Source organism: Ranitomeya variabilis, chromosome 4 (assembly GCF_051348905.1).
Source record: "Ranitomeya variabilis isolate aRanVar5 chromosome 4, aRanVar5.hap1, whole genome shotgun sequence".
Classification (NCBI taxonomy): domain Eukaryota; kingdom Metazoa; phylum Chordata; class Amphibia; order Anura; family Dendrobatidae; genus Ranitomeya; species Ranitomeya variabilis.
Genome location: NC_135235.1, coordinates 749,662,365 through 749,683,900, shown reverse-complemented (window position 1 = coordinate 749,683,900; position 21,536 = coordinate 749,662,365). Strand labels below are relative to the sequence as shown.

The window sequence follows — 21,536 nt, the reverse complement described above, 5'->3', positions numbered from 1 at the left end:
CTCAGCTGTGATCTCCTCCTCTCCTTACATCCTCTGTGCTGCTGGGATCCTGCTCCTCCTCCATGTAACTCTCAGCTGTGATCCCCTCCTCTCCTGACATCCTCTGTGCTGCTGGGATCCTGCTCCTCCATGTAACTCTCAGCTGTGATCTCCTCTCCTGACATCCTCTGTGCTGCTGGGATCCTGCTCCTCCTCCATGTAACTCTCAGCTGTGATCTCCTCTCCTGACATCCTCTGTGCTGCTGGGGATCCTGCTCCTCCTCCATGTAACTCTCAGCTGTGATCTCTTCCTCTCCTGACATCCTCTGTGCTGCTGGGATCCTGCTCCTCCTCCATGTAACTCTCAGCTGTGATCCCCTCCTCTCCTGACATCCTCTGTGCTGCTGGGATCCTGCTCCTCCTCCATGTAACTCTCAGCTGTGATCTCCTCTCTCCTGACATCCTCTGTGCTGCTGGGATCCTGCTCCTCCTCCATGTAACTCTCAGCTGTGATCTCCTCCTCTCCTGACATCCTCTTTGCTGCTGGGGATCCTGCTCCTCCTCCATGTAACTCTCAGCTGTGATCTCCTCCTCTCCTGACATCCTCTGTGCTGCTGGGATCCTGCTCCTCCTCCATGTAACTCTCAGCTGTGATCTCCTCCTCTCCTGACATCCTCTGTGCTGCTGGGATCCTGCTCCTCCTCCATGTAACTCTCAGCTGTGATCCCCTCCTCTCCTGACATCCTCTGTGCTGCTGGGATCCTGCTCCTCCATGTAACTCTCAGCTGTGATCTCCTCCTCTCCTGACATCCTCTGTGCTGCTGGGGATCCTGCTCCTCCTCCATGTAACTCTCAGCTGTGATCCCCTCCTCTCCTGACATCCTCTGTGCTGCTGGGATCCTGCTCCTCCATGTAACTCTCAGCTGTGATCTCCTCTCCTGACATCCTCTGTGCTGCTGGGGATCCTGCTCCTCCTCCATGTAACTCTCAGCTGTGATCTCCTCCTCTCCTGACATCCTCTGTGCTGCTGGGGATCCTGCTCCTCCATGTAACTCTCAGCTGTGATCTCCTCCTCTCCTGACATCCTCTGTGCTGCTGGGATCCTGCTCCTCCATGTAACTCTCAGCTGTGATCTCCTCCTCTCCTGACATCCTCTGTGCTGCTGGGATCCTGCTCCTCCATGTAACTCTCAGCTGTGATCTCCTCCTCTCCTTACATCCTCTGTGCTGCTGGGATCCTGCTCCTCCTCCATGTGATGAATCAGGCGCTGAGCAGTGACGTAGTAGTGTGGGCAGAGTTGCCCATTCTCCTCCGGCTTCAGGGACGTCACACTCTGCTCCGCCATAGTGCCGAGGTCCATTACTTCTGGAAGGCAGTAGGTCTCCGGAACAATGGCGCTGCACTCAGGGGCGGAGCCCTCAGGGTACGCCGGGCGGGGCAGCGCGCTCTTTTTCCGGCGGGCGGGCCCGCGCACGCAGCAGTGACGCTGTGACGTGGTGACGCGGTGGCGTGCCGGCCTCCTCCCTTGGCTGAGCTCGGTGTTCCTGTCGATGTAAGATGGCGGACTTCCTGCCGACCCGCTCCGTGCTCTCCGTGTGTTTCCCCAACTGCGCGCTGAACAGCCGGGAGGCCGAGCAGCAGCGCAAGTCCAAGGAGATCGACCGCTGCATCTCCCGGGAGAAGACCTACGTCAAGCGGCTGGTGAAGATCCTGCTGCTGGGCGCCGGCGAGAGCGGAAAGTCCACCTTCCTGAAGCAGATGCGCATCATCCACGGGCAGGACTTCGATGTGAGGGCGAAGCGGGAGTTCCGGGCCACCATCTACAGCAACGTCATCAAAGGTGGGACCCGGGGAGGGTGAGGAGGACGGGGAGAGGGACAGGAGGGGACCGGGCCACCATCTACAGCAACGTCATCAAAGGTGGGACCCGGGGAGGGTGAGGAGGACGGGAGAGAGGGACAGGAGGGAACCGGGCCACCATCTACAGCAACGTCATCAAAGGTGGGACCGGGGGAGGGTGAGGAGGACTGGGAGGGGACAGGACCACCATCTACAGCAACGTCATCAAAGGTGGGACCCGGGGAGGGTGAGGAGGACGGGGAGAGGGACAGGAGGGGACCGGGCCACCATCTACAGCAACGTCATCAAAGGTGGGACCCGGGGAGGGTGAGGAGGACGGGGAGAGGGACAGGAGGGGACCGGGCCACCATCTACAGCAACGTCATCAAAGGTGGGACCGGGGGAGGGTGAGGAGGACGGGGAGAGGGACAGGAGGGGACCGGGCCACCATCTACAGCAACGTCATCAAAGGTGGGACCGGGGGAGGGTGAGGAGGACTGGGAGGGGACAGGACCACCATCTACAGCAACGTCATCAAAGGTGGGACCAGGGGAGGGTGAGGAGGACGGGGAGAGGGACTGGAGGGGACCGGGCCACCATCTACAGCAACGTCATCAAAGGTGGGACCGGGGGAGGGTGAGGACGGGGAGAGAGGGAAAGGAGGGGACCGGGCCACCATCTACAGCAACGTCATCAAAGGTGGGACCGGGGGAGGGTGAGGAGGATGGGAGAGAGGGACAGGAGGGAACCGGGCCACCATCAACAGCTACGTCAGCAAAAGTGGGGGAGGGGGAGGAGGACGGGGAGAGGGACAGGAGGGGACCGGGCCACCATCTACAGCAACGTCATCAAAGGTGGGACCGGGGGAGGAGGACGGGGAGAGGGACAGGAGGGGACCGGGCCACCATCTACAGCAACGTCATCAAAGGTTGGACCGGGGGAGGGTGAGGACTACGGGGAGAGGGACTGGAAGGGACCGGGCCACCATCAACAGCTACGTCAGCAAAAGTGGGACCGGGGGAGGGTGAGGAGGACGGGAGAGATGGACAGGAGGGGACCGGGCCACCATCTACAGCAACGTCATCAAAGGTGGGACCGGGGGAGGGGGAGGAGGACGGGGAGAGGGACAGGAGGGGACCGGGCCACCATCTACAGCAACGTCATCAAAGGTGGGACCGGGGGGAGGAGGACGGGGAGAGGGACAGGAGGGGACCGGGCCACCATCTACAGCAACGTCATCAAAGGTTGGACCGGGGGAGGGTGAGGACGACGGGGAGAGGGACTGGAAGGGACCGGGCCACCATCAACAGCTACGTCAGCAAAAGTGGGACCGGGGGAGGGTGAGGAGGACGGGAGAGATGGACAGGAGGGGACCGGGCCACCATCTACAGCAACGTCATCAAAGGTGGGACCGGGGGAGGGGGAGGAGGACGGGGAGAGAGGGAAAGGAGGGGACCGGGCCACCATCTACAGCAACGTCATCAAATGTGGGACCGGGGGAGGGGGAGGAGGACGGGGAGAGAGGGAAAGGAGGGGACCGGGCCACCATCTACAGCAACGTCATCAAAGGTAGGACCGGGGGAGGGTGTGGAGGACAGGGAGAGGAACAGGAGGGGACCGGGCCACCATCTACAGCAACGTCATCAAAGGTGGGACCGGGGGAGGGTGAGAAGGACGGGAGAGAGGGACAGGAGGGGACCGGGCCACCATCTACAGCAACGTCATCAAAGGTGGGACCGGGGGAGTGTGAGAAGGACGGGAGAGAGGGACAGGAGGGGACCGGGCCACCATCTACATCAACGTCATCAAAGGTGGGACCGGGGGAGGGTGAGAAGGACGGGAGAGAGGGACAGGAGGGGACCGGGCCACCATCTACAGCAATGTCATCAAAGGTGGGACCGGGGGAGTGTGAGAAGGACGGGAGAGAGGGACAGGAGGGGACCGGGCCACCATCTACATCAACGTCATCAAAGGTGGGACCGGGGGAGGGTGAGAAGGACCGGAGAGAGGGACAGGAGGGGACCGGATGATCATCTACAGGAACGTCATCAAAGGTGGGACTGGGGGAGGGTGAGGATGACAGGGCAGAGGGACAGGAGGGGACCGGGTCACCATCTACCGCAACGTCATCAAAGGTGGGACCGGGGGACAGGAGGAGACCGGGCCACCATCTACAGCAACGTCATCAAAGGTGGGACCGGGGGACAGGAGGAGACCGGGCCACCATCTACAGCAACGTCATCAAAGGTGGGACTGGGGGAGGGTGAGGAGGACGGGAGAGAGGGACAGGAGGGGACCGGGCCACCGTCTACAGCAACGTCATCAAATGTGGTACCGGGGGAGGGTGAGAAGGACAGGAGAGAGGGACAGGAGGGGTCCGGGCCACCATCTACAGCAATGTCATCAAAGGTGGTACCGGGGGAGGGTGAGAAGGACAGGAGGGGACCGGGCCACCATCTACAGCAACGTCATCAAAGGTGGGACCGGGGGACAGGAGGAGACCGGGCCACCATCTACAGCAACGTCATCAAAGGTGGGACCGGGGGAGGGTGAGGAGGACGGGAGAGAGGGACAGGAGGGGACCGGGCCACCATCTACAGCAACGTCATCAAATGTGGTACCGGGGGAGGGTGAGAAGGACAGGAGAGAGGGACAGGAGGGGTCCGGGCCACCATCTACAGCAATGTCATCAAAGGTGGGACCGGGGGAGGGTGAGGAGGACGGGAGAGAGGGACAGGAGGGAACTGGGCCACCATCAACAGCTACGTCAGCAAAAGTGGGACCGGGGGAGGGGGAGGAGGACGGGGAGAGGGACAGGAGGGGACCGGGCCACCATCTACAGCAACGTCATCAAAGGTGGGACCGGGGGAGGGGGAGGAGGACGGGGAGAGGGACAGGAGGGGACCGGGCCACCATCTACAGCAACGTCAGCAAAAGTGGGACCGGGGGAGGGTGAGGAGGACGGGAGAGATGGACAGGAGGGGACCGGGCCACCATCTACAGCAACGTCATCAAAGGTGGGACCGGGGGAGGGGGAGGAGGACGGGGAGAGGGACAGGAGGGGACCGGGCCACCATCTACAGCAACGTCATCAAAGGTTGGACCGGGGGAGGGTGAGGACGACGGGGAGAGGGACTGGAAGGGACCGGGCCACCATCAACAGCTACGTCAGCAAAAGTGGGACCGGGGGAGGGTGAGGAGGACGGGAGAGAGGGACAGGAGGGAACCGGGCCACCATCAACAGCTACGTCAGCAAAAGTGGGACCGGGGGAGGGGGAGGAGGACGGGGAGAGGGACAGGAGGGGACCGGGCCACCATCTACAGCAACGTCATCAAAGGTGGGACCGGGGGAGGGGGAGGAGGACGGGGAGAGGGACAGGAGGGGACCGGGCCACCATCTACAGCAACGTCATCAAAGGTTGGACCGGGGGAGGGTTAGGACGACGGGGAGAGGGACTGGAAGGGACCGGGCCACCATCAACAGCTACGTCAGCAAAAGTGGGACCGGGGGAGGGTGAGGAGGACGGGAGAGATGGACAGGAGGGGACCGGGCCACCATCTACAGCAACGTCATCAAAGGTGGGACCGGGGGAGGGGGAGGAGGACGGGGAGAGAGGGAAAGGAGGGGACCGGGCCACCATCTACAGCAACGTCATCAAATGTGGGACCGGGGGAGGGGGAGGAGGACGGGGAGAGAGGGAAAGGAGGGGACCGGGCCACCATCTACAGCAACGTCATCAAAGGTGGGACTGGGGGAGGGTGAGGATGACAGGGCAGAGGGACAGGAGGGGACCGGGTCACCATCTACCGCAACGTCATCAAAGGTGGGACCGGGGGACAGGAGGAGACCGGGCCACCATCTACAGCAACGTCATCAAAGGTGGGACCGGGGGACAGGAGGAGACCGGGCCACCATCTACAGCAACGTCATCAAAGGTGGGACCGGGGGAGGGTGAGGAGGATGGGAGAGAGGGACAGGAGGGGACCGGGCCACCATCTACAGCAACGTCATCAAATGTGGTACCGGGGGAGGGTGAGAAGGACAGGAGGGAGGGACAGGAGGGGTCCGGGCCACCATCTACAGCAATGTCATCAAAGGTGGGACCGGGGGAGGGTGAGGAGGACGGGAGAGATGGACAGGAGGGGACCGGGCCACCATCTACAGCAACGTCATCAAAGGTGGGACCGGGGGAGGGTGAGGAGGACGGGAGAGATGGACAGGAGGGGACCGGGCCACCATCTACAGCAACGTCATCAAAGGTGGGACCGGGGGAGGGTGAGGAGGACGGGAGAGAGGGACAGGAGGGAACCGGGCCACCATCTACAGCAACGTCATCAAAGGTGGGACCGGGGGAGGGTGAGGAGGACGGGAGAGAGGGACAGGAGGGGATCGGGCCACCATCTACAGCAACGTCATCAAAGGTGGGACTGGGGGAGGGTGAGGAGGACGGGAGAGTGGGACAGGAGGGGACCGGGCCACCATCTACAGCAACGTCATCAAAGGTGGGACCGGGGGAGGGTGAGGAGGACAAGGGAGAGGGACAGGAGGGAATCGAGCCACCATCTACAGCAACGTCATCAAAGGTGGGACCCGGGGAGGGTGAGGAAGACGGGGTGAGGGGAACAAGAGGCGACCGGGCCACCATATACAGCAATGTCATCAAAGGTGGGACCGGGGGAGGGTGAGGAGGACGGGGGAGAGGGACAGGAGGGAACCGGGCCACCATCTACAGCAACGTCATCAAAGGTGGGACTGGAAGAGGACGGGAGAGAGGGACAGGAGGGAATAGGGCCACCATCTACAGCAACGTCATCAAAGGTGGGACCCGGGGAGGGTGAGGAAGACGGGGTGAGGGGAACAAGAGGCGACCGGGCCACCATATACAGCAATGTCATCAAATCTTGATGAGGTAACAGTAAGAGACCCGGGGAGAGGGCTCATCTACAGGAACATCATCATCAAAGGTATGACCTGGGGAGGGTGACAAAGGGATCATGGACAGGCCGGAAAAGTGAGCTGCCCACCATTTACAGCAACGCCATCAGAGCAGTATAACGGGGGTGAGTGAGGGCGACCAGGAGCGGGCCGGGGTTAGTGAGACCCTATTTGAGCAGCGTCCCACCTGTACCACTGTATGAGTGACTCCTGACCTCTCTGCTGTCATGTGCCCCCTGTATTGTTAGTGACCCCCGACCTGAAGACTCCGGGGAAATGTTTCTGGGAATTTGTCTGGTGGCGGCAGGCCGCGCGGTGCGTCTGGTGGCGGCAGGCCGCGCGGTGCGTCTGGTGGCGGCAGGCCGCGCGGTGCGTCTGGTGGCGGCAGGCCGCGCGGTGTGTCTGGTGGCGGCAGGCCGCGCGGTGCGTCTGGTGGCGGCAGGCCGCGCGGTGCGTCTGGTGGCGGCAGGCCGCGCGGTGCGTCTGGTGGCGGCAGGCCGCGCGGTGCGTCTGGTGGCGGCAGGCCGCGCGGTGCGTCTGGTGGCGGCCGGCCGCGCGGTGGTGATAAAGCCTCCGCACTGTGATGGGTTTCTGGTGTCGGCGTGTTTTCTGGGCTCTGAGGTTCTGACCTTGTGGGTGCCTCAGCTGCTTTGCGCCTCTTGTGATCTCCTATCTGGTGTGTAAATAAGAGGGGGCTCCGATGGAGTAATGAGATATGAGGCAGGAGTGCCGTGCAGCCCCCCAGCCTGATGTGACGGCTGTCCCCCTGAGTCCCGGCTCTGCTGCTGGTTTCTCAGGTGTCTCGGTCGGTCTCGTACTTCCCTCCTGTCAGACCACATGTCATGTCGTCGACTCGGCAGCAGTGTGGCTGTCACTTTAATATCAGATGCAGGAACTGAAGTCAGGGACCTGACAGCCCCGACTGCAGACAGCTGCCAGTGACAGCCAGTGAGGGGCGCCGGTAATGAGACCCGCACTTGCTGAACTCACTATTCTGCTGGTGCAGTCACTGTGTACATACATTACATTATTGATCCTGAGTTGCATCCTGCTTTATACCCCAGAGCTGCACTCCCTATTCTGCTGGTGCAGTCACTGTGCACATACATTACTGATCCTGAGATACATCCTGTATTATACTCCAGAGCTGCACTCACTATTCTGCTGATGCAGTCACTGTGTACATACATTACATTACTGATCCTGAGTTACATCCTGTATTATACCCCAGAGCTGCACTCACTATTCTGCTGGTGCAGTCACTGTGTACATACATTACATTACTAATCCTGAGTTACATCCTGTATAATACCCCAGAGCTGCACTCACTATTCTGCTGGTGCAGTCACTATGTACATACATTACATTACTGATCCTGAGTTACCTCCTGTATTATACCCCAGAGCTGCACTCACTATTCTGCTGGTGCAGTCACTGTGTATATACATTACATTACTGATCCTGAGTTACCTCCTGTATTATACCCCAGAGCTGCACTCACTATTCTGCTGGTGCAGTCACTGTGTATATACATTACATTATTGATCCTGAGTTACATCCTGTATTATACCCCAGAGCTGCACTCACTATTCTGCTGGTGCAGTCACTGTGTACATACATTACTGATCCCAAGTTACATCCTGTATTATACCCCAGAGCTGCGCTCACTATTCTGCTGGTGCAGTCACTGTGTACATACATTACTGATCCCAAGTTACATCCTGTATTATACCCCAGAGCTGCGCTCACTATTCTGCTTGTGCAGTCACTGTGTACATACATTACATTACTGATTCTGAGTTACATCCTGTATTATACCCCAGAGCTGCACTCACTACTCTAAAGGTGCAGTCACTATGTACATACGTTACATTACTGATCCTGAGTTACATCCTGTATTATACTCCAGAGCTGCACTCACTATTCTGCTGGTGCAGTCACTGTGTACATACATTACTAATCCTGAGTTACACCTTGTATTATACCCCAGAGCTGCACTCACTATTCTGCTGGTGCAGTCACTGTGTACATACATTACATTACTGATCCTGAGTTACCTCCTGTATTATACTCCAGAGCTGCACTCACTATTCTGCTGGTGCAGTCACTGCGTACATACATTACTGATCCTGAGTTACATCCTGTATTATACCCCAGAGCTGCACTCACTATTCTGCTGGTGCAGTCACTGTGTACATACATTACTGATCCTGAGTTACATCCTGTATTATACTCCAGAGCGGCACTCACTATTCTGCTGGTGCAGTCACTGTGTACATACATTACATTACTGATCCTGAGTTACATCCTGTATTATACTCCAGAGCTGCACTCATTATTCTGCAGGTGCAGTCACTGTGTACATACATTACATTACTGATCCTGAGTTACATCCTGTATTATACTCCAGAGCTGCACTCACTATTCTGCTGGTGCAGTCACTGTGTACATACATTACATTACTGATCCTGAGTTACCTCCTGTATTATACTCCAGAGCTGCACTCACTATTCTGCTGGTGCAGTCACTGTGTACATAAATTACATTACTGATCCTGAGTTACCTCCTGTATTATACCCCAGAGCTGCACTCACTATTCTGCTGGTGCAGTCACTGTGTACATACATTACTGATCCTGAGTTACATCCTGTATAAGACCCCAGAGCTGCACTCACTATTCTGCTGGTGCAGTCACTGTGCACATACATTACATTACTGATCCTGAGTTACATCCTGTGTTATACCCCAGAGCTGCACTCACTACTCTAAAGGTGCAGTCACTATGTACATACATTACATTACTGATCCTGAGTTATATCCTGTATTATACCCCAGAGCTGCACTCACTATTCTGCTGGTGCAGTCACTGTGTACATACATTACATTACTGATCCTGAGTTACATCCTGTATTATACCCCAGAGCTGCACTCACTATTCTGCTGGTGCAGTCACTGTGTACATACATTACATTACTGATCCTGAGTTACCTCCTGTATTATACCCCAGAGCTGCACTCACTATTCTGCTGGTGCAGTCACTGTGTACATACATTACATTACTGATCCTGAGTTATATCCTGTATTATACCCCAGAGCTGCACTCACTATTCTGCTGGTGCAGTCACTGTGTACATACATTACATTACTGATCCTGAGTTACATCCTGTATTATACCCCAGAGCTGCACTCACTATTCTGCTGGTGCAGTCACTGTGTACATACATTACATTACTGATCCTGAGTTACATCCTGTATTATCCTCCAGAGCTGCACTCACTATTCTGCTGGTGCAGTCACTGTGTACATGCATTACTGATCCTGAGTTACATCCTGTATTATACCCCAGAGCTGCACTCACTATTCTGCTGGTGCAGTCACTGTGTACATACATTACATTCCTGGTCCTGAGTTACCTCCTGTATTATACCCCAGAGCTGCACTCACTATTCTGCTGGTGCAGTCACTGTGTACATACATTACATTCCTGGTCCTGAGTTACCTCCTGTATTATACCCCAGAGCTGCACTCACTATTCTGCTGGTGCAGTCACTGTGTACATACATTACATTACTGATCCTGAGTTACATCCTGTATTATACTCCAGAGCTGCACTCACTATTCTGCTGGTGCAGTCACTGTGTACATACATTACATTACTGATCCTGAGTTACCTCCTGTATTATACCCCAGAGCTGCACTCACTATTCTGCTGGTGCAGTCACTGTGTACATACATTACATTACTGATCCTGAGTTACATCCTGTATTATACCCCAGAGCTGCACTCACTATTCTGCTGGTGCAGTCACTGTGTACATACATTACATTACTGATCCTGAGTTACATCCTCCAGAGCTGCACTCGCTGTTCTGCAGCAGTTCCTCGCTCCTCTCCTCTATTGGGGTGTAGACGCTCTCTTCGCTGGTCGGGTCTCATGCACTGATTACAGGGGTAGGCGGTACCCTGTGAGGGCTCATCCGCTGGCTATGCTCGGACCTGTGGTCCACTATTTGGCAGGCAGCAGCTCTGCAGGCTGGCGCTGTATACGGGGGTTATGGCCTTGTCGCTCTGCGCTGGTGGCTGAGATGCCTCATCAGAGATCCTGAGGTGTATGCTGGGTGTTGTAGTACGTCTCTGTCCCTGTGGTGCAGTGCAGCCCCGGCCTATTCTGGGTTTAGTGTATGCTGGGGGTTGTAGTACATCTCTCTGCCCCACGTATTCAGTGTAGCCACTTTCCCCTGTATTTTGGGGTTGTAGTCCAACCTTGCCCCCTGTATTCAGTGCAGCCCCATATTCTGGGGGTTGTAGTCCATCTGTGCCCCATATTCCGGGGGGTTGTAGTCCATCTGTGCCCCATATTCTGGGAGTAGTAGTACTCCCTGCCCCCATATTCCGATGCTCCGGGGGTGCAGCCGTCCCTGCCCCCATATTCAGTGCAGCCCCCATATTCCTATGCTCCGGGGGGGTGTAGTCCGTCCCTGCCCCTGTATTCGGTGCAGCCCCCATATTCCCATGTTCCGGGGGGGGGGTGTAGTCCGTCCCTGCCCCTGTATTCGGTGCAGCCCCCATATTCCTATGCTCCGGGGGGGTGTAGTCCGTCCCTGCCCCTGTATTCGGTGCAGCCCCCATATTCCCATGTTCTGGGGGGGGGGGGGGGGGGGTGTAGTCCGTCCCCGCCCCTGTATTCGGTGCAGCCCCCATATTCCCATGTTCCGGGGGGGGGGTGTAGTCCGTCCCTGCCCCTGTATTCGGTGCAGCCCCCATATTCCCATGTTCCGGGGGGGGGGGGGGTGTAGTCCGTCCCTGCCCCTGTATTCGGTGCAGCCCCCATATTCCCATGCTCCGGGGGGGTGTAGTCCGTCCCTGCCCCTGTATTCGGTGCAGCCTCCATGTTTCCGTGCTCCGGCGGGTGTAGTCCGTCCCTGCCCCCATATTCAGTGCAGCCCCCATATTCCTATGCTCCGGGGGGGTGTAGTCCGTCCCTGCCCCTGTATTCGGTGCAGCCCCCATATTCCCATGTTCCGGGGGGGGGGGTGTAGTCCGTCCCTGCCCCTGTATTCGGTGCAGCCCCCATATTCCTATGCTCCGGGGGGGTGTAGTCCGTCCCTGCCCCTGTATTCGGTGCAGCCCCCATATTCCCATGTTCCGGGGGGGGGGTGTAGTCCGTCCCCGCCCCTGTATTCGGTGCAGCCCCCATATTCCCATGTTCCGGGGGGGGGGTGTAGTCCGTCCCTGCCCCTGTATTCGGTGCAGCCCCCATATTCCCATGTTCCGGGGGGGGGGGGGGGGGGGGTGTAGTCCGTCCCTGCCCCTGTATTCGGTGCAGCCCCCATATTCCCATGCTCCGGGGGGGTGTAGTCCGTCCCTGCCCCTGTATTCGGTGCAGCCTCCATGTTTCCGTGCTCCGGCGGGTGTAGTCCGTCCCTGCCCCTGTATTCGGTGCAGCCTCCATGTTTCTGTGCTCCGGGGGGTGTAGTCTGTCCCTGCCCCTGTATTCGGTGCAGCCTCCATGTTTCCGTGCTCCGGCGCGTGTAGTCCGTCCCTGCCCCTGTATTCGGTGCAGCCTCCATGTTTCCGTGCTCCGGGGGGTGTAGTCTGTCCCTGCCCCTGTATTCGGTGCATCCTCAATGTTTCCATGCTCTGGGGGGTGTAGTCCTTCCCTTCCCCCGTATTCGGTGCAGCACCATACTCTGGGAGTTGTAGTCCGTCCCTGCCCCTGTATTCGGTGCACTCACGCTTCCTCTCTCCGCAGGTATCCGGGTGCTGGTGGACGCTCGGGAGAAGCTGCACATCCCCTGGGGAGACCCCAGTAACCAGAAGCACGGGGAGCTGCTGATGTCCTTCGATACGCGCTCCGCCATGGTGGCGCAGGGGATGGTGGAGACGCAGATCTTCCTGCTGCACCTGTCCTCCATAAAGGCGCTGTGGGCGGACAGCGGCATCCAGCACGCCTACGACCGCCGCCGGGAGTTCCAGCTGGTAAGACCCCCGCCGAGTCACACCCAGAGCTGCAGCACGCCTCCGCTTCAGCTGGGAGTGGAGCGTGACCACGTGCAGCTGCATCTTGTAGGAAGTCATCCACCCCGCAGCTCTGGAGGCGACAGGAGGGTTTATACAGGGTGCAGAGCATCACCTATATACAGCAAAACAGGGACCGCAGCTCTGGAGGGGACAGGAGGGTTTATACAGGGTGCAGAGCATCACCTATATACAGCAGAACAGGGACCGCAGCTCTGGAGGCGACAGGAGAGTTTATACAGGGTGCAGAGCATCACCTATATACAGCAAAACAGGGACCGCAGCTCTGGAGGGGACAGGAGGGTTTATACAGGGTGCAGAGCATCACCTATATACAGCAGAACAGGGACCGCAGCTCTGGAGGTGACAGGAGGGTTTATTCAGGGTGCAGAGCATCACCTATATACAGCAGAACAGGGACCGCAGCTCTGGAGGCGACAGGAGGGTTTATACAGGGTGCAGAGCATCACCTATATACAGCAGAACAGGGACCGCAGCTCTGGAGGTGACAGGAGGGTTTATTCAGGGTGCAGAGCATCACCTATATACAGCAGAACAGGGACCGCAGCTCTGGAGGTGACAGGAGGGTTTATTCAGGGTGCAGAGCATCACCTATATACAGCAGAACAGGGACCGCAGCTCTGGAGGCGACAGGAGGGTTTATACAGGGTGCAGAGCATCACCTATATACAGCAGAACAGGGACCGCAGCTCTGGAGGTGACAGGAGGGTTTATACAGGGTGCAGAGCTTCACCTATATACAGCAGAACAGGGACCGCAGCTCTGGAGGTGACAGGAGGGTTTATTCAGGGTGCAGAGCATCACCTATATACAGTAGAACAGGGACCGCAGCTCTGGAGGTAACAGGAGGGTTTATTCAGGGTGCAGAGCATCACCTATATACAGCAGAACAGGGACCGCAGCTCTGGAGGTGACAGGAGGGTGTATACAGGGTGCAGAGCATCACCTATATACAGCAGAACAGGGACCGCAGCTCTGGAGGGGACAGGAGGGTTTATACAGGGTGCAGAGCATCACCTATATACAGCAGAACAGGGACCGCAGCTCTGGAGGTGACAGGAGGGTTTATATAGGGTGCAGAGCATCACCTATATACAGCAGAACAGGGACCGCAGCTCTGGAGGGGACAGGAGGGTTTATACAGGGTGCAGAGCATCACATATACAGCAGAACAGGGGCCGCAGCTCTGGAGGTGACAGGAGGGTTTATATAGGGTGCAGAGCATCACCTATATACAGCAGAACAGGGACCGCAGCTCTGGAGGGGACAGGAGGGTTTATACAGGGTGCAGAGCATCACCTATATACAGCAGAACAGGGGCCGCAGCTCTGGAGGTGACAGGAGGGTTTATATAGGGTGCAGAGCATCACCTATATACAGCAGAACAGGGACCGCAGCTCTGGAGGTGACTGGAGGATGAGACATGATGTAACTATAGTGAGGGCAGCTCTGGGGGTGAGTGGAAGATGTGGTGGTCTCACCTTCTTGCTTTCTCTTCCTGTAGGGGGAGTCTGTGAAGTATTTCCTGGATAATTTGGAGAAGTTGGGGGAAGCGGTGAGTTCGGGGCCACAGACTGGGATGGGGGTTGGATGTGGTCAGATTGTGGTGTGTGTGGAGCACTGATGTCCCCGGCCTCCGATGTGCTGCCGTTCTTCTCCTGTGGTGTGGGGCTGATCCGTGCCCACCCTGCAGCGCTGTCATCACAGACCCTTCTGCTCTGGCAGGCACAGGGTTAATGTGTTGTACTGGTGTCGGCGGATAATTGCAGTACCTGGTGACCGCCCGTCCCCTCCATCATCAGTACCTGGTGACCGCCCGTCTCCTCCATCATCAGTACCTGGTGACCGCCCGTCTCCTCCATCATCAGTACCTGGTGACCGCCCGTCTCCTCCATCATCAGTACCTGGTGACCGCCCGTCCCCTCCATCATCAGTACCTGGTGACCGCCCGTCCCCTCCATCATCAGTACCTGGTGACCGCCCGTCCCCTCCATCATCAGTACCTGGTGACCGCCCGTCCCCTCCATCATCAGTACCTGGTGACCGCCCGTCCCCTCCATCATCAGTACCTGGTGACCGCCCGTCCCCTCCATCATCAGTACCTGGTGACCGCCCGTCCCCTCCATCATCAGTACCTGGTGACCGCCCGTCCCCTCCATCATCAGTACCTGGTGACCGCCCGTCCCCTCCATCATCAGTACCTGGTGACCGCCCGTCCCCTCCATCATCAGTACCTGGTGACCGCCCGTCCCCTCCATCATCAGTACCTGGTGACCGCCCGTCCCCTCCATCATCAGTACCTGGTGACCGCCCGTCCCCTCCATCATCAGTACCTGGTGACCGCCCGTCCCCTCCATCATCAGTACCTGGTGACCGCCCGTCCCCTCCATCATCAGTACCTGGTGACCGTACAGGATGGGTGTTTTTTACTTTTCTTCATTTTCTCTATAATTAACCCTTTTATTCCTGGAAGCTTCTTACTCTGCACAGGTTTTATAAGGGTAGAAAAATGCTGCAAATTATGCGCCATAAAGGAGCCACACTGGGACCTGTGATGTCGGAGCTCCCCCTGCTGGCCGCTCGCTGTCATTAATGTGTGATTTCGGAGCTCCCCCTGCTGGCTGCTCGCTGTCATTACTGTGTGTGATGTCGGAGCTCCCCCTGCTGGCCGCTCATCAGTTGTGCAGACTGTGGATTATGTTTTATGTAGTGGATTAAATTTCATATAAGCCACTGTGCGGTGGTCCGGTGGGCTCCCTCTCTGTCAGTTCAGGTGGGCTCCCTCTCCGGTGCGTGTCAGTTTGGGGGGGGGGGGGGGCCTCTGTGTTCAATGTGGGGTCTTTGTCTGTGGGGTCACTTCAGCCCAGGTGTCTTTGTGGTGTTCAGTGTGGGGTCTTTGTCTGTGAGGCCTTTTCAGCCCGAATGGGGTCTGTCTGGCCGTCGGGTCCCTGTCTGTGGGGTCTCTTCGGCTCGGGGTGAGGTCTCTTTGGCCCTGTGGTCCCTCTTCTGTGTGGCAGTGTCTGTGGGCCCTCTTAGGCTCGGGGTGGGGTCTCTTCGGCCCTGTGGCCCTCTTCTGTGTGGCAGTGTCTGTGGGCCCTCTTGGGGTGGGGTCTCTTTGGCCCGGGAGTCCCTCTTCTGTGTGGCAGTGTCTGTGTCGTCTCTGGCCCGGTGGTCCTTCTATGTGGCAGTGTCTGTGGGGTCTCTTCGGCCCGGTGGTCCCTCTTCTGTGTGTCAGTGTCTGTGGGCTCTCTTCGGCTCGGGGTGGGGCCTCTTCGGACCTGTGGTCCCTCTTGTGTGGCAGTGTCTGTGTCGTCTCTGGCCCGGTGGTCCTTCTGTGTGGCAGTGTCTGTGGGGTCTCTTCGGCCTGGGGTGCTGTCTTTGGCGCGGTGGTCCCTCCTCTGTGTGGCAGTGTCTGTAGGCCCTCTTCGGCCCGGGGTGGGGTGTCTCTGGCCCGGTGGTCCTTCTATGTGGCAGTGTCTGTGGGCACTCTTTGGCCCGGGGTGGGGTCTCTTCGGCCCGGTGGTTCTTCTGTGTGGCAGTGTCGGTAGACCCTCTTCGGCCCATTGCTCGTGCTGTCTCTCACTTGTCGATCTCATGGCTGACCCCTGTCCTCTCCCCCTAGGACTACCTCCCGTCTCAGCAGGACATCCTCCTGGCCCGCCGGCCCACCAAAGGGATCCACGAATACGACTTTGAGATAAAGAACGTGCCTTTCAAGATGGTGGACGTGGGCGGGCAGCGGTCGGAGCGGAAGCGGTGGTTCGAGTGCTTCGACAGCGTCACCTCCATCCTGTTCCTGGTGTCGTCCAGCGAGTACGACCAGGTGCTGATGGAGGACCGCCAGACCAACCGGTTGACCGAGTCTCTCAACATCTTCGAGACCATCGTGAACAACCGGGTGTTCAGCAACGTGTCCATCATCCTGTTCCTGAACAAGACAGACCTCCTGGAGGAGAAGGTGAAGGTGGTGGGCATCCAGGACTACTTCCCGGAGTTCTCGGGGGAGCCGCACTGCCTGGCCGACGTGCAGAAGTTCCTGGTGGATTGCTTCCGCCACAAACGCCGGGACCAGCAGCAGAAGCCGCTGTACCACCACTTCACCACCGCCATCAACACGGAGAACATTCGGCTGGTGTTCCGCGACGTGAAGGACACCATCCTGCACGACAACCTGAAGCAGCTGATGCTGCAGTGATGGCCGCCGCCGACCTGGCGCCTGATTTTATGGTTTTACTTGTTGTTTTAGGCTTGTGCCGCTGCTCGGGGACTCGCAGCCAATCAGAGCCTGCCTTACGGAGCAGCGGTGGCCGCAGCGGGGGACGAGCGGCCCCCCGGGATCCCGCCTTATCCGCGTGTTTATAACTAACAGCACAAATCCGTATTTTACACTTTTCGCCTTTTTTTTTATTTTTACGAATCGTTTTTAAGTTTCCTGAATTTGTAGCTATTTGTCGGAGGAGGATGATGGTGGTCCGCGGCCCCCTACAGCAGAGATGGGGGGTGGTCCGCGGCCCCCCACAGCAGAGTATCTAGTTTTTATATTGTAGTATTACTTTTAACCTATTAACGAGGACTTTTTTGCCAGGAGGCGAGGAATGGACCGCCGTCAGCGCCCGGACCACTGGACCTCCGCCTTAAAGGGGCCTTAGCGGATGCAGTACTAATACCATGTAATATAAGCCTTGGATCGGGGGGCAGACCCCCGTAACCATGTCCACAACCCTTCATCTTGCACTTTGACCTCACCCCCGTAGTCGCTCACGGGGCAGATGGGTGGCGCTATCCTGGATGACCATGTACGGCCTTACGGGGGGCACCACTAGTCAGGCCGCCAGTTCCCAGGGTCTGTGATCGTACTACTGTGGGGGGCTCCCTGTGGTGTCCCCCGTCCTCCGCTCGGTCGTGCGCCCCTTTTTATATTCATGTGCCAAAGCAATAATCTCCATTTTGATGTGAGGTCCGCATCCACAGACCCCCTCTCCGTCCTGTCACCGGTGCGGGGGTCTCCGGCCGCCCCTCAGCGCACTCGTATCCGGATGTTTCTTCACTTGGTTTTATAGGATATAAATTTTTTTTTTTTTTTTTTTTTTTTAGATGAAATGTGAATGAATCTTTGGGGGTCACCGGGGGAGGGGAGAGGCAGACTATTTTTCGGGAGGGGAGTGTTTGTATTTCACCTGGTGAATGGTCAGCGGGATATAATGGAGCAAAGCGCCATCGGCTGCAGGGGGCTCCCACAAACGAAGGCCACAGGGGGGCGCAGCGGGCATTTAGTTTCGGGGTCTCCCAGTCTGTGCCATCACTTATTGTTTGACTGAAGGGGTTAATCTGCACGGGATTGTAGGGCCACATTCACACAGACCTTATCCGGAGCGGAGCTGCGCACCACCATGGCTGATGCCACCCGGGGGTGCAGGCCGCAGATGTTAGGATCCCGTATTTGTTTGGGTGGGGTCTTCCCACTCTACTCTGGGCAGAGGTGGGGTCTTCTCACTCTACTTTGGGCAGGGGTGGGGTCTTCTCGTTACTTTAAGCAGGGGTGGGGTCGTTACTTTGGGCAGGGGTGGGGGGTCTTCTCTCGTTACTCTGGGCGGGCTCTTCTCACTACTTTGGGCAGGGGCTGGGTCTTCTCGTTACTTTCCACAAGGTCTTCTCGTTACTTTGGGCGGGGTCATCTCATTATTCTGGGTGTGGTCTTCTCACTTTGGGCGGGGTCTTCTCGCATTAGTTTTGGCAGGGGCGGGGTCCCACTTTGTAATGGGCGGGGTCCCTGGCCCTGCGATATATGGGGGCGTCATTAGAGGCTCAAGAAGCTTTTTGGCCGTGCCTTGTCAGCCTCAGGCAGGAGCGTTGGTCCTTACGCTCATGATGATTGGTCCGGCTGCCGCTGTCAGGGGCGGAGCCTCCAGATTTGTGAACACTCCCATATTCTCCCATTACTAGATGCCTTCAGCTGCAGCTGGGAGTTGTAGTTCTCTTAACACTGCAGATCCACTGGTGCCAAATGTAAAGTCACTGCTGAGGCTCTGTACTACTACCCCCAGCAAGTTCACACAGCAATAAATGGAAATGTGGGAGGAGCCTGTGCTTGTCCCGCCCTCTAGCCCCTCAGTCTTCCTGTGCCCTGTAGCTTTACATGCCCACAATGGGGGCAGCAGTGGAGTCACTCCGGTTACATCCAGAGCTGCGTTCAGTTCACCTGTGGACACCTTTATATGTGCAGGACATTGTCCCGCTACAGAGCATTGTGGGAGATGTAATGATGGGGACACTACAGATGCCAGAATGCAGCTCTGGATGTGACACTCAGCCGTCCCGCTTCCCTTTTAACCCCTTGGTGCCTTCTGCCTTTTTATGCTTTTTATACACAAGTGTTTTATAGATCAGCAGCACATTTTCTACGTCTTGTAAATATGTGACCCCCTCACATCGGAAAACATGGAGGGCGGCCAGTAACTACAAAAGTGCCTGCAGGTTGTACCTCGCCCCAGCATTACGGAGACACGAGGCGCACAGTGCCTCATGGCTACCACTAGCCCTGCTCTGTTGTGTATGGCTGCCGCCTGTGTAGACTTAAGGTGGCGGCTCGGCCAATGCTGATTGTACTCCTGTGCTGCCGTCTATTGCGACAGCTCCATGACTGCCCCCCTCAGCTGCGCTCACTTCCATTGTGTCCTTCCTCTCTCCCGACTGCTCCCCCTCGCCTCCTCTCCTGACTGCGCCTCCTCTTTTCCTCTCCTTTCTCCTCTCCTTTCTCCTCTTCCCTCCTGACTGCGCCTCCCTCTCCTTCTCTTCCCTCCTGACTGCGCTCATTCCCTTCTTATCCTCCTTCCTGACTGCATGTCCCTCTCCTTTCTCTCCTCTTCCCTCCAGACTGCACGTCCCTCTCCTTTCTCTCCCCCTCCCTCCTGACTGCGTGTCCCTCTCCTTTCTCTCCCCCTCCCTCCTGACTGCACATCCTTCTCTTTTCTCTCCCCCTCCCTCCTGACTGCATGTCCCTCTTTTTCTCTCCTCCTCCTCCCTCCTGACTGTGCTCTTCTCCACGCCCCGGTCCAGATCTCATACCCGCCATCTTCCGTCTCCGGGTGCTTTGTGGCCCCGGCCGTGTGATCTGGGGCTTTGCTGTTGTACATTTTCTTGGTGATAAGTTATTTGGAGCTGACACCCCCCTGCGCTGATCTCGGCTCCGCGGTTGTCAGACGCCTCGTGTGTCCTGTACATTCTGTACATATTACTGAGGATTTTTGTTGTTGCCTTTTTCCATTATTTGCCTTGTAAATCTGATAGTTACTGACCTGAAATAAACCTGATAAATCCTGAGCTGCCGATGGTGTTGGGGTCCTGAGTGGGGGGTCTATGTACAGTGGTACCTGAACCTACAGAGACACAGCCACGTTGGCTCCAAATTTTGTACTTCTCACTTCTAGGAAAGCTCAGGGTATGTTTACAGGAAGGCAGCCATGTTATCTCCCTGCTGCAGTAGGGGTGGGGTACGAGACCCCCATAGTACCGATACAGTACTGCCGCCCACCTTGGCCCGCTCGTCGCCTAACATCTCCCTGTACGTGATACGAGAGGGGTTAGTAAGTTCTCCACCCCGTGTCCTGTGCGTGTGAGATGTCAGGACACACAGTAGACATTTGGGAAGTGACAGGATGGTGAGAGCAGTACACTGCGGCTCCGCAGAAAACGACCGATCTGGAGCTTTGTCCTGTCATTAAATTCCTTATAAATGAAGAAAAAAATCCACATGGGGACGATGGTGGTATGTGGTGGTGATGGACCTTCCTACTACCAAGTCCACTTGTAGGCCAAGCAGTTTACATGGGGCAGGGAATCGAGTGACGATGACCCGGTTCAGGGCGACCTGTCAAAGTATCTTCAAGGGAAATGTGCCGTAAAGTGGAGGCCATGATTCTGTAAGACCAGCGGTGTCATAGTTCATGATTTGGGCGTCTCAGCCGGCACTGGGTCTAGTCAGCAATTTAGCCAGGAGAATTTCGACCTTGAAAAAATCCAGTAGACTTCTATTCTCTAATTAGTTCCACCATTGCTCCACCACCATGATCCTGAGACCAAGTCCATGCCAAGGAGGCACAAGGGGTGACCAGCTGGAGAGATCATGGCAGCTTCATGGCAAGATACAAATCACAAGCTGCTGTCCGTCCGGCTCCATGGAGCTTCACCATCACCTAACAGTCCAGAGCCGGCTCCGAGTCATTGTGTCACAACCTGAAGATGTTTCTGATGAGTGAGAAGTCTTCAATTCCCAGGGCAGCCGGTCATTGTAGGCGAAGTGTGAACGCAAGGGCGATTACTCAGAAGAGTGCCAGGCTCAATCTTCTCCAACACTCTGCCTTCACGTAGATAAATTATTGTAGACTCATCATTATTGGGAAGTGGATGGAACCACAGCAACTTGGCCACAAAGTAGAGACCTCAGAACATTACAGAGCGGGGGGGGGCCCATCATATTTGTATTAATGTCTGTGGATGTAGATGAGGACAGAAAAGCCCCCGGAGGTGGATGTGGGGGGCACATACTTTTCTCGATATTGTCTGTGGATGTAGATGAGGACAGAGAAGCCCCTGGAGGTGGATGTGGGGGGGGGCACATACTTTTCTCCATATTAATTTCTATGGATGGAGGACAGAGAAGCCCCTGGAGGCAGGTGTGGGGGGCTTGTGCAGTAATCGATGGTGCTATATTATAAAGGAGAGTGTTATATATAAGATGAAACTAT

At 57.0% G+C, this 21,536-nt stretch overlaps 1 protein-coding gene across 1 annotated transcript; it reads left to right on the top strand.

Moving 5' to 3' along the window:
• Positions 1-1,410: 1,410 nt before the first annotated feature.
• On the top strand, positions 1,411-20,112 carry GNA13 (G protein subunit alpha 13). Its single transcript, XM_077254672.1, has 4 exons — positions 1,411-1,819; positions 12,506-12,732; positions 14,297-14,347; positions 16,415-20,112. Exons 1-4 carry the CDS (start codon positions 1,537-1,539, stop codon positions 16,985-16,987), a joined length of 1,134 nt encoding a protein of 377 aa, XP_077110787.1. The 5' UTR covers positions 1,411-1,536; the 3' UTR covers positions 16,988-20,112.
• The last annotated feature ends 1,424 nt before the right edge of the window (positions 20,113-21,536 follow it).

Bases quoted from the DNA above. Each gene is read 5' to 3' on its own strand.
- GNA13 (XM_077254672.1), top strand. From the start codon at position 1,537: ATGGCGGACTTCCTGCCGACCCGCTCCGTGCTCTCCGTGTGTTTCCCC. The intron at 1,820-12,505 runs GTGGGACCCGGG...CTCTCTCCGCAG, and splicing joins CTACAGCAACGTCATCAAAG to GTATCCGGGTGCTGGTGGAC. The intron at 14,348-16,414 runs GTGAGTTCGGGG...CTCTCCCCCTAG, and splicing joins TGGAGAAGTTGGGGGAAGCG to GACTACCTCCCGTCTCAGCA.